We start from the raw sequence: 12,759 nt of genomic DNA on the forward strand, positions 1-12,759 counted from the left end.
AAACTGCTCCCCCAGATGCTTTACAGCATCTGTGCATCACAAGTGTAGCTCAAAGCCTTATGGATAAACATCTTCCCAGATCAAGCACTTTGTCCTCAGCAAAATTGGTTTTTTAATTCCTGATTGATTTTTTTCTGTTCTGTTTGTCCTCAGGACATGCAAGTCCCCTTTCCCCTCACAGTTCTGACAGTTTCCTTTTCTATTCCTTCCAAACTGTTTTTCCCCTGATTTTTTTTTTTCTGCTTTGAATTTAAGATGACAACAGTGTTTTTATCAAATGGAAACAGTGAAATATGGAATCTGAAACCATCAATTTGTATTTAGTACACATCCTTAGTGGTTACTCAGCAATCTCACTGTTGCAGAAAAGGTAATTTGTAAGCATAAGAACTGATGACAGTTTGTTTCCTACACATTTTGTGTAATGGTTGGTCAACTCTGGTGTCTAAGAGACAACCAAAAAAGTCTGGTGGAGATTTTCTCCTGGAAAGACCATTTATTTATAAGGCTTTTTTATTCCATTTATTTATAAGGGGCAGGGACTGGTGGGATATTGGAATTCCTGGGTCAGACCAGGGAACTGTTCCATATATTAAGGTGGATATTTGGATAAGGTTCAATCTGTACACTCATTACAGTGCTTGCAGGGTAATTATTAATGTGCAGAGCAAGGTCCTGATTTACACAGAATTTCCTAGTCTGTGATTTTTTTACTCTGTAGCAAATACTGTAAAAATCCAACCTGATCAGGAACCTCCCAGATTTTTGTTTCACCTGAGGAATGGATGGGAAGCAGAGCAGGACCCACTTCCAGCTGAGCCCAGACAGAGTATTTCTTGTTCTATGACTTCACTTACTTTGAAATTCAGTAACAAAACTGACTTTGAAAAGGAAGAAGTTTTGGTACTTGCACAAAGCCTGTTCAGCTGAGGTGATTCTGTCTCGTTTTTGGGGGAGAGGCAGTGTGAGTTCTGAGCAGTGGGTGTGAGCAGCAGCAGTGGCTGTGCTGCCCAGAGCAGCGTGTCCCCTCTGTGATAAACCCCTCCCTGCTCCCTGCACAGCTCATTTTGTCCTTTTTCACTGCACTCATTCCAGTGCTCTGGAACTGTGGGTTGCTTATCCTGAAGAACAGTTTCAGGTTTCCAAGCACAGACTGCAGCTGCCAGGAAAAATAAACTTGCATTTTCAGCTCCCTCAGAGCAGCTGTAAGCAGGGGAGGTTTAAACTGGGGCAACATTAAAAAATGGGGAAATAAAGCTTGTCCAGGGCATCCTGAAACACCATTTATACAAACTGTATTTAAACTGCTAAAGGTTGTTGTATGAGTCTTTAATTTATAATTTTTAAAAGTTCTTTTCTTTCCTCTGGCTAGGGTTTCTTTCTGTTTATCCCAATGTCTCAAAACATCATTTTTTTTTTCTTCTTCTGTAAAACAAAGTTTCTTAATTGGACTTAAACTGTTTGAGCAGGTGCTTGTGTGTTCCCTGCTTCAAGGTTAACAACCAGATCAGTTGGCAAAGTCTGTTTGCCCATGTAATAAATGAATTATTGCCACTGGATGTGTGTTACCTGCTCTGTGTTGTGTCATCAGTCCTGAGCCCTTCATCCCTGCAAAGGGGTTCCAGACTCCACAGCACCCAGTGCCACAGACACCACATCACACCAGCCATGAATTATTTTTGTGAAGATTGTGGATTACATCATTTAATTCCCTCTCCCTCATCTTGCCTTCTTCACTTGGATACGAGCTGTTGGAGAGGCACAGAAATAACATTTATCTGGCACTGGAGATCCCAGATTCATTAATGAAATAGCTTTATAGAACACAGCATTTCATTTTCAATGAACACATCCAACCTGACTCAGAAGTACTTTAGCATTTCAGTGGGAGTTCCCACATATCAAATTCCAGAGCTGGTGTATCTTGGGAAGTTGCCCAGAAGGGAAAATGCTGCTCTAGCTGGGGCTCATTTGCTAATGAGGATTTTTGTCTTTATTTATTAAAGCAATAACAAATCTTAAAAGTTCCAGAGCAGCAAATGGTTTAAATTTTTTTGATTTATTATTATTTCTCAGTGTCACTGAGGGGTTTTTTTGAGCTGAACCTGTTTCTTACAGACACCCTGAAGCATTTTCTCTCTTTGCAGATGCCCCGGGAGCAGACAGTGTGCAAATACTGTGGAGTCAGCTACCTGACCCTCCACGAGCTGAAGGTGATGGAAGACAAAGTGAAAGCAATGGAGAAGGAGATGAAAGTTTACAAAGGATGTCTAGAAAGGGAGCAGAGGCTTCAGGCAGAGCTGCAGGCTCTTCACCACGACCTGGAGCGCTGCAGGGCTGAGAGTGAATCCAAGACAGAAAGGTCAGAGCTCCTCATCTCCTGTGTGTGGCAATTCCAGCCCAAAGCAGCTTAAAATACAAATAACTTCTGTCTTTCTTTCCTCAGATGGCCTCTGTACACTGCAGTGCTTGATTTAAATCATCTTTCATAGTGTCCTTTGGAAGCAGGTTCAGGATTCCTGAGCAGTTTATGGAATATGTGGAAGGTGAAGGAAAGGCCAGAAGGCACTCAGAGGGATTTCCCCTGCACACACTCCCAAAGGGAAATGATGAATATTTCATCTTATCCTCTTCCAATAAATCTCTAATATTCCAGATGAAATTCCACAGGTCTGAAATTCAGGCTGGCTGTCTCTCAGTACCCTGGTAAAGAATTCCCAGTGTGTTTCCCTGGGAATCTCAGGATTCCCTCTCTGCAGGGCTGGTACAGAATCCTAAAGCAATGAGGAACAGTTTGGGAAATGCCAGGGGCATTTGGCTTCACAAACAGGAGGTTTCAAATCCTTACAGATATGGGAGGGCCCCATTAAAAGGGGACTTTTGTACCTTAAAAACTCCAGTAATTAATGACAGATCTCAGAGCCACATTTGGATTTTCAGGGCACAGCCAGGACTTTCAAGTGTGTTCTTTCAGCTCATACTTACAGGGCTTGTATCCTTTCCCATGCACATATTTTGGAATCTATTTTTCCATTCCATTATTTGATTATAGTATATATATATATGACTATAAAAAATTGATAATTGATTAATAAAAGATACTTCATAAAACTGCAGTTTGCTCAAATTTGCTGCTGATGGATTGAGGCCACCAGAAACTCCTGGGTAATTTTTTCTCATCTGACTCCATTGGACAGAATTTTTTGTGAGGATGAGGTTCTAATTCTAACTATCAGCTCAGTTTGATTTTTGGGATTCCCAGGAGGGGAATTCCCTTCTTGGACTGCCTCACATCAAGGGATCTACAAGGGATCTAGAGCTGAAGGTGCTCTTGAGATTGGACTGAAATGCTTTGGAAACCTGTTTCTTTTTGGAGAATCACTCAAATACTGTTAAAAATTTAACTTAATTAATGGATTTAGTTAGGCTTTTGCTTGCTAATATTACTAATAAAAGATTCATTTTAGAGCACAAGTTCCCACAAAAATGAAAAAAAAAAAAAGCATTTATCTTGTAAATTACTCAATGTTTCTTACTCAATGAAATATCTTTTTCATTTAAATCTAACATCTTCCACCTCCTCCTTCCCAATATTTAATCTTTTCTGTGGTTTAATATCTATTTTTAAAGCTTGTTTGCTCCTTGTCCCTTTAACGACCCTGGGTGGCAGCTCTGGTGGCAGAACCCAGTGTGTGAGCAAATGCACTGACAGCACATTCTTCTTGTGGGGGATCATTTACCAGAGCTAAACTTTAAATTTTCATCGAGCTGACTTTTTTGTAGTAAAGCTGGAACAGTTAATAAAATTTTTATCTCTGCACTTTTCCCCCCTAAGGCTCCATTTGATTTAAAAGCTGCTGAAACCAAGTGGAATACTTGCAGTAGGTTTCTATTCCAGCCACAAATCCACATTGAGCCTTGTTCAGCAACTTGGCTGAATATTCCTGATCTTCTCCTTGCTGTCCTGGATTTGTTTGAGTTTGGATTTGTTATTGGTCAGTGATAAATCACTGGGGTTTTTTCCTCATCTGCCTGCCTTGTGCTGTGGTATCAATATTCAACATCCTGGCTCTGACAAATCACTGCTCCCACAAGCCAAACATGCCTTTTTCTTACTTTTATCTCTGCTAGACACAGGGATTGAATCTCTCTTATCAGCTGCAGACTGTTTCAGTTTTCTATTCCCTCTAGGTTCAGGTATTCCTGTGGTTAACCTTGAAAGTCACCTGGAGTTTTCCTGTCCTCAGTTACCTTTCCTTTGGGATCCTGGCAGGAGGAGGGCAATGAACTGCACTGATCCCACTCAGCTATTCAACCTTATTCTGTGTTAAAATCACTTCAGTCTTGATAATTAATTGAATTATTATTAATTTAATTAGCAAAATTCTTGCCACATCCCGTGTAGGAAATGTAAACCAGATGTAAATGCTGAATATGTGCCACATCCACAAATATCTTGAACACTTCCAGGGGTGGTGACTTCACCACTTTGTGAAGTGAAAATGAGCAGCTCCTGGCTGTGAAATGAAAGTGAGCAGCTCCTGGCTCTGGGCAGCTCCCAAAGTTTCATGGCAGTGAAAACACTGGGGTGGAGCATTTTTTGGACAGAGTGTTCCAGGCTGCTCTGAGCATGCTGTCCTTGCTCCAGTGCTGTGCCATGGGCTGCAGGGATCCTGCCTGTGCTCTGAAACCCTCAGTCCCCTGGAACTGGCCACGCTGAGGGTGTTTGCAGCTCCTGCTGGCTTTTCTCGTGCTGTTCTTCTCCTGAACATGTCCTGACTCACCTCCCACTCCGGGCAGGATTCCCCTGTGCTGCCCAGGAACAGAGAACAGGCTGTGAATCCTCACTGGGACAGGGATGAGATCAGTGAGTTCCCACCATTCCCTAAATGCCAGCTTTTAATCAGCCATTGCACTCCTCCTTTGTGCTAAAAAGCCCCAAAATAATATGTTTATTTTGCTTCCTTCTGATGGTATCAGTGAAGTGCAACTGCCTTGCCTTTTCCAGCTGCTCTTTTGTGTGTGACTGGGCAGGACATGCTGGAAACATCCCTTTAATGTCAGCTCTGGAATGGAAAGAGGAAGAAAACGTGTCTCTCCTTGTTTACCACTTTCTTTTTAATCCAAAAGATCTTCAAGTACTGCCTATTCTAGAACAGGAATGGAAAATGAGGATCTGGCTCTCCCTGGCTCCCAGAGTTTGGATTTGTTATTGGTCAGTGATAAATCATAGATTTGGATCCTGTAGCTGTTTAGGGACATTTCCTTGTGAGTAACAACAGTTCTGCTCCCAACCACAATCCAACAGATTTAATCTCTCCCCTCCTGCTCTCCTCCTCCTGGAAATTTCCAGGTAGCAATGGGTAAAATTTCCTAAAAGGGTAATGCCAGAAATGTCTTCAATTTCTTGATTTTTCTTTTGTTCTAGGGATCACAATTGCACCCCCAAAACTTGCTTCTTAACCTCCAGATGTTCAGTTCAGATTTTGTCAGAACTCTGAAGATGCAGGTTTCTTAACCAAGACTAATACTTTTTTTTTAAATGTGCATTTTGGTGCTGATCTGTGTGATAACAGTAACTAATGCACTGTCATCATTTGCTTTAACTTTTATATATTTTCAGTATAAATCATTCTCATTCTCTCCTGCTGTTTAAAATTGAAGCCAAGGCTGATGCAGTGCTGCTGCCAGCCTTTGGTTTTGTAAAATACTTGTCTATTCAAATATTATTTATTTACTTGTGACAATGAGTCACCAGCAGACAAATAGATCATTTTCTCTGTGTGAACAGTAAGTGTTGAAAGCTTAAACAGGGGCTGGTTTTTAACAGTTGCTTGTCACTGGAGTTGTATTTTTGGGGCTGAAAGGCTGCTTTAGGATGGTTATCTACAGAAAACAGCTGGGGCTGATGTGCTGGGTGGGATTGTTCCTCACATGTAGCACAGGAAGGGAATTGGATTCAGCTCTTTTATCCCTGTGCAGTTCCATTTGTTTCCTGGCAATTATGGGAGCAAGTGCTGAATTGTTGAGAGAGCAGTGTTAAAACTGTGTTTATTTACACTGGGATGGCTGTGCCTGAAAAACCAGCTGGTGCTGTAGAGGAAAGTTCCCAAGGTAAATGTTAAAGGTGAAGAACACCTTGGGGTGGTTCTGGATGGTTCTGGGGTGTTTGCTGTGCCTGAGGCCAGCACAGAGCTGGATCCTGCCCTGAGAAAGCTGAAACCAAAGCTGGAGGTTGGTTATTGGTGCAAACAATTCTGATTATTTTATTTACATCTACAGGATAAAAGCCCTGACAGTGGAACTTAAAACCAAGCAGGAGGAGATGAAAACTCTGAAAGCTGACTTGCAGTATTTCCAGGAGGAGAAGGAAGCTGCCTACAAGCAGTCACAGGTGCTCAGGTGAGAACCCAAAAAGAAATGCTGATGTTGGAAAATCTCTATTTCTTACCTAAATAATGTTCATAAAGACTCACCACAAACTTGGACATACAGTAATTTAAACATGATTACTCTGATCTCTCAAATAAAAAATTATTGTACAATTTCCTGTACAGGATTTTGTTCATGAAACAACCCCAGTTTTCTTCATTCATGTATAAAAGCTCTAAACATTCAGCTGGGGAAACTTATTATGCATATAAACAGTACACAGCACATTTCATACACTAAATTATTTTAACCCAATGCAGTATAAATTATCAGATAATGGGGAGAGTATTTGTCAAGCTTAGTCTAATTCCCAAGTTTTATTTATAAAATAATTTATAAAATAATTTCTAAATATACATCTGGTATATTTTCTTTCTTGCAGAACTACCTTGGAACACCATTGCTCCACTCTGAACAAGGCTGTCTCATTGTTTCCTTTCATTAGAAGTGAATTGGACAGCATTAAAGAGGTCATCTCCTCCAACCTGGAGAACTTTGCTGCCATGAAGGAAGAAATTTTTCAGCAAATAAAAGCTGTGAGCAAAGAAGCTCTGACAGGTAAAAAGCATCCTGCAACCATACAAAGGATCCTTTGGATTCAGACATATTCCTTCCCTAGCAGTTGTTCAGTGTGGATGAGCTGCTGTTTCACTGAATCACAAAATCACAGAATATCCTGAGCTGGGGATCCACAAGGATCCTGTCAATGCACAGGACAGCCCAGAGATCCCAAATTAACCTCTGGGGGTCAGTTTGGTCAGGGCTGGGGATGTGCATCTCCCACCTCCCTCTGTCCCTGTGGGCTCCTGGAGCAGCTCAGGAGCCCCAGAGCTGTTTGCCCCAGCACTGCCCCTCGGGCTGGGCTTCCATGGCCAGTGAATTCCTCAAGGATTGCTTTGTTCCCACTGGGAAGGGCTCTGGGGCAGCTGTGCCTGGAGAGGATGAGCCCAGACACTGAGCCAGCAGCAGGGAGCTGGGAGCCCTGGGCCACAAAGGGCTCCCACAGGGCTCCTGCCTGCTGGAAGTGTGTGCCCAGAACATCCTCCCAGTCTCCACTCCTGCAGGAGCATGAGCTGAAGTGTCAGTGCCCACGTGGCACAGCAATGTGTCCTGAGGATTCCTCTCCTCCTGGCTCATTCCCACCTGCTGAGGGCTGAAGGAAATGGCAGCTCTGTCCCTGCAGCCTCAGAGGGATCCATACATCCCAGGGCTTCTTTTCTGGAGTATTCCTTGTTCTGGTTGTTGTAATACTCCAAATATACTGAGGATCTGTGTGGAAGCAGGAGTGGAGCCTTTTTTACACCCCTCACCCAACATTTCCCACTTCAGACCAGGAATATCACACCCATCCTCAAATCCAGCTTTCTGCATCAAAACCATTTATTTTTGTTGGCCTGTGAATGCCATTTAAAAGCTTTGCTATTCTTCTCCGTGATTTAACATAAAACAACAGCCTGCACAGATTTGTTTTGCCTCCTCAGAAATCCCCAAACTGAACCAAAGATTGGCAAAATCCCAGCGGGAGAACGAGTGTCTGCAGGAGAAGATCAGGCACCTCACTGGGGTGGCTGACACGGTTGAGCTGAAAACTCAGCAGCTCCAAACTTCCCTTCAGCAGGGGAACGAGCTCCAGAATCGCTGCCGTGAGCTGCAGAAGGAAACTCTGGGTAAGAGAAGCTTTTATCCTTTCTAGCAAAAATCCCAGGGAAACAAAAAAAGTGGTTTTAAAAGCACTAAAGTTGTGGTTGTTACTGTGAAAAGACTCACTACCCTGAATAAAAGGTGGGTGGAATAAAAGGAGGAGGGGATGTCATTCCAAGGAGCACCAGGCAGCTGAGTGGGAGGGCAAGTGAAGAAAAAGAGGAAAATAATGAAGGTGCTGGAATACAATCCTGCTGCTAATTGTCCACCTTAAGTAGAAAATCAGGCTCTGAGGGTAAAATTCAAAGGATTGGTGTCATTATGAGTGCAGGACCAGGAAGGAATCCTGGCTCTCAGAGCAGTGAGTTTTGTCTGCACAGAACTCCCTTAAAAAAGAGGTTGTTGCATTTTATTATTTATTTATTTATTTATTTATTTATTTATTATACTCTATTTTATTATCTTTTTTAAACGATGCTCAATGTGTTCTGTATTCCCTAAATTGGCATGTTGCATCAGCCCATCACAGTTAATTATCACAGAATCCTGGAACTGGGAGGGACCTTAAAGCTCATCCATTCCCACCCCCTTTCACTATCCCAGGCTGAAAATGTGCAGTGAAATATGAAACAACAGAGATTTTATGGAGAAAACACAGTTAAAACATCATGTATAGAATTCATACAGAATATTAGGACCCTGCAAAACCTTAATGATGAGTAAAAATACCCTCGGAGCTGGTTGATGTTTTATGTGAGACATTTTAAAATGTATTAATAAAAATGTAGCAGTCACTTGCTAATAAATGAGTTATTAAGAAGCAGTAAAACGTTTGATGTGGGTATCCAGAAGGAGGTTTCAAGGCAGGAAAGCTGCTGGCTCAGGCATTTGGATTCTCCCCTTCCTGAATGGATCAGTGAAACACAAATCCAGGAGGATTTGAAGGGGTCTGGCTCTAGGGAACATGGCTGGATTGGGGTAATAAACCCACTTAATGCACTGCTGATAAAAATGATTCTCTTTGAAATACCAAACTGGATTTTTTTTTTTCATGAAACAAACATTAAATATGAAATGAGTTTGCCATTGTGTTAAAATAAATGAGTGGGAACAAACAACATCTGACTGGAAATCAGTTCCAGGGAGTGGATTTGCCCTGTCCAAAGCTGGGCTGTGGAAATCAGCCACATCCTGAGTGTCCATGCTGTGGGGGGAGCTTGGGGTTTTACCTTATTTTGCTTTTTTCCCTCCCACAAACTACTCCAAAGTCCCTCTTGGGTATTGAAATAATAAAAAACTACCAGGATTTGTGATTTCCATGTTTTTTAAGGATTTTCCTTTCTGCAGCCAATATTTGGAGGATTCTTCTGCTGCATATTTCTCACAGAATTGTAAAGTGATGATTATTTCACATCACATTTGCATTTGCAGGAGCAGGAACCATGCAGTTGTTTCTGCTGTTGTTTTTTGTGCTCATGCTTGTCGTGGCTTTCTGAGGATTCCCTTTGTAGGGGATTTGTGGGATCAGCTGATTGCTGGTTTCCAGCCATTTGCACCTCACAGAGCATCACCCAGATGGAGGGAGGTGACAGGTCTTGACAAAAACTCAACACAGGGTAAGGTCTGCTGGATAATTGTCTAATCAGTGTCCCCAAATCAAAAATCAATAATGATGATGTGTCTGTTCTTCAGGGCTGAAGCAGCACAGGCTCCTAAGAGATTTCTGCTTTCATTCTATTACCAGCTAAATCCTTTACTTAATCACAGATAAAGAACCATTTTTCTTCCCCAAAGTCCTTGTGGTTTTTCTTTAGCTCATGACAGCTCTGGCCTTGCTCTAGATGGGTTGAAATTGCTGGTGATGCTCCCAAAATCTGAATTTTCAGCCTTTTTCTGCTCCTGCTGCATAGGCTACTTCAGCTCCAAATAAAACTTGGTGGTCTGCTGCCTTAACGAGGCTGATGAGAGATGATGGAAAACTGCAGGTACTGGGGAGGGGAATTTAGCACTGACCATGGAAAGGAGAGGGGAATGTTGCACTCCTGATGGAAAAAGAGAAGAGAATACTGCACTCCTGATGGAAAGGAGAGGTGGATATTAGCACTGCTCATGGAAAGGAGAAGGGAATATTGCACTCCTGATGGAAAGGAGAGGAGAATTTAGCACTCCTGATGGAAAGGAGGTGTTTTCATCTCCTCAAGTGTCTTGAATGGCACTTTAAATACAACTTAGAAGAGCTTTGAAAATGCAAAGGAGGAATGGTGTCCTGCAGTTTAAGGTAGGCTGCAGTTCAGACAGCCCCTATCCTTGCTACAAGTGCTGTTGAAATGTGGTTTTTATGAATTCAGCTGCGGTGGGAAGGCTGGGGAGTGCAGGGCTGCTGTTGGAGCAGGGTGGGATGAGGCAATGGCTCATCAGAGCTTTTCAGCACAGGAATACATGGAAAACAATCCCAGTTCTCTGCCACGAGGGGTGGGACTGAGAGAAGGGTCACACTTTGCTTCTTGAGGAAAAGCAGGAATCCAGGTTCTCCTCTGGAGCCAGGCTGGGAGAAGGGAAGGATCCAGGGAGAGCTCAGAGACCTCCCAGGACCTAAAGGGGCTCCAGGAGAGCTGGAGAGGGACTGGGGACAAGGATGGAGGGACAGGACACAGGGAATGGAGAGAAGGCAGGGCTGGATGGGATTTTTGGAAGGAATTCCTGGCTGGGATGGAATTCCCAGAGCAGCTGTGGCTGCCCCTGGATCCCTGGCAGTGTCCAGGCCAGGCTGGACACTGGGGCTGGAGCCCCTGGGCCAGTGGGAGGTGTTCCTGCCATGGCAGGGTGGCACTGGATGGGCTTTAATGTCCCTCCCAACCCAAACCATAATTCTCTATTAAATAATGTGTCTTTATTGTATTTTGTTTTGTCTGCTTGGCCTAAACACTGAGGGTAAAAAAATTATCCCCAAGGAAAATTCAGGTCAGAATCTCCATTTTTTTCCCCCTGTTCAGTTTTCCCAGTCAATAAGTAAGGACAGTATTTCAAAGCAACTTTAATGTGTAGGAGAAGCAGGTCTGTAGGAATTCTGGCATATCCCAATTAGCTTGGCTTCAGACTGGCAGGAATACAGGCAGAAAATTCAGGCTTAGTCTCAGTTTTGATGCTGGAGTGTGAACTCTGGCCATGGATGAGCAATTCCAGCCCTTCTGAGTGCAGCCATGCTTGTAGTGTGTCACTGGGGGAGTGGAGGGAGCAGGCTTTGCCAAAATAACACTTTTCCCTATTTAAGGATGTTTAAGCTCTTGCAGATTGCCATGTTTGCAAGGCTGCAGTTGTTGGTTTATTCTGTTGAGGGCACTGAGGCTGCCCTTGGTGCCACTCACAAAAATCTGGTGCTATTTTCTGCTTTTTCTCTGCTGGTTTTCTATGAGAAGGTGAAAGAATGAACAGAAATCCCAGTCTGGCAGTGGTCAGCAGCATCTGCTGGGGGAGATAAGCCCCAGGCACTCCTCTGCTGGCACATCCTCCCAGTTCCTGGCAGCTTTGAGTGATTTGGACATTTCCTGATGCCACTGCTGAGGTCTCCAGAAAGGATCTAAATCTGGAGTCCATCCCTGGGCTCCTTCCAGGCTTCTCTGAGTCACAAATTAACAGAAGGACTTTCTTGTGTAGACAAAAAAAAAAAAAAAAAAAGAAATCATCTTAGAGAACACAGTATATGAACTATTACAAATACAAGTAATTAGTTCTGTTCTGTGCAGGGGCTTGGGGTGTTACTTCACTTCTTTGGTCTCCTTAGAAACACATGGTGAGGCAACATTTTCCTGCTCTGACACTAATTTTTCATGGATGTATTTCACATTTCTCACAGATTATCTGCTGTGCTCTTCAAATAAATGTACTGGAAACTTGTTTGTGTGAAGTGTACTTCTGAATTTCCCTGGAATTAATATTCTGAGAAAAACTAAATATTTCTGCCCCTTTGACACAGCTTACTGACCAAATTCAGGGCCTGTACAAGGAGTAATTATTAAGTAAGTTTTAAATAATTGCTGCAACTTCCTCCTTCCCAGAATAGAAGAGAAATTCAGCAAGAGGGGCTGGGTTCCAGTCTGCCTTGGCCAGGGATCTGGGTGCTCTCTGTTCCAATTCCTTCCAGCTCTGAGCTCCCAGTGTGTTCCTGATGGCTGAGAGGACCCAAAAGTCTGCAGGGGAGAGGAAGGGGAAGGATCCAAACCCTCCTGGGCCATGGCAGGTGGGTTTGAGCCTCAGGCTGTGTCCCAGGCCAGGCTGGACAGGGTTTGGAGCAGCCTGGGACAGTGGCAGCTGTCCCTGCCCATGGGACATTGGATGGGATTTAAAATCCCTCCCAACCCAAATTATCCTGGGGCTCTGGGATTCCATGATCTCCCCACAAATCTTAACTAAATGGAAAGAATCTTCTTTTTGTGCACATGTGTGGAACACTGATCTTTCTTTAGATTACCCCCAAATTGTCAGGAACTATACTGGGTTGGATTTGGTAGTTTTGCAGGGAAAGCAGAAAATGACACAGCTCTACCACGTGTGCCCCTGACCCAGCCTCCCTGGGAAGCTGTTAGGAATTAGCTGTGGAGCTGATGGCTTCCAGAGTGGCTGCTTACCCAATGTGCTGCTTATTATTATTTTGATTTTTCCACTGAAATCTTTAGCAGTTGTTGCTGT

At 43.2% G+C, this 12,759-nt stretch overlaps 1 protein-coding gene across 1 annotated transcript in view; it reads left to right on the forward strand.

Annotated features, from left to right (window-relative positions):
* The window catches only part of LEKR1 (leucine, glutamate and lysine rich 1), a 33,586-nt gene that overhangs the window by 5,858 nt on the left and 14,969 nt on the right, over nt 1–12,759 (forward strand). The window contains exons 2-5 of the mRNA XM_056498437.1: nt 2,148–2,362; nt 6,283–6,402; nt 6,815–6,990; nt 7,914–8,099. Of these exons, the coding sequence (XP_056354412.1) occupies nt 2,148–2,362; nt 6,283–6,402; nt 6,815–6,990; nt 7,914–8,099 (697 nt within the window). The remainder of the gene's footprint in view (nt 1–2,147; nt 2,363–6,282; nt 6,403–6,814; nt 6,991–7,913; nt 8,100–12,759) is intronic.

The sequence above is a fragment of the Oenanthe melanoleuca genome, chromosome 9 (genome assembly GCF_029582105.1).
Source record: "Oenanthe melanoleuca isolate GR-GAL-2019-014 chromosome 9, OMel1.0, whole genome shotgun sequence".
NCBI lineage: Eukaryota > Metazoa > Chordata > Aves > Passeriformes > Muscicapidae > Oenanthe > Oenanthe melanoleuca.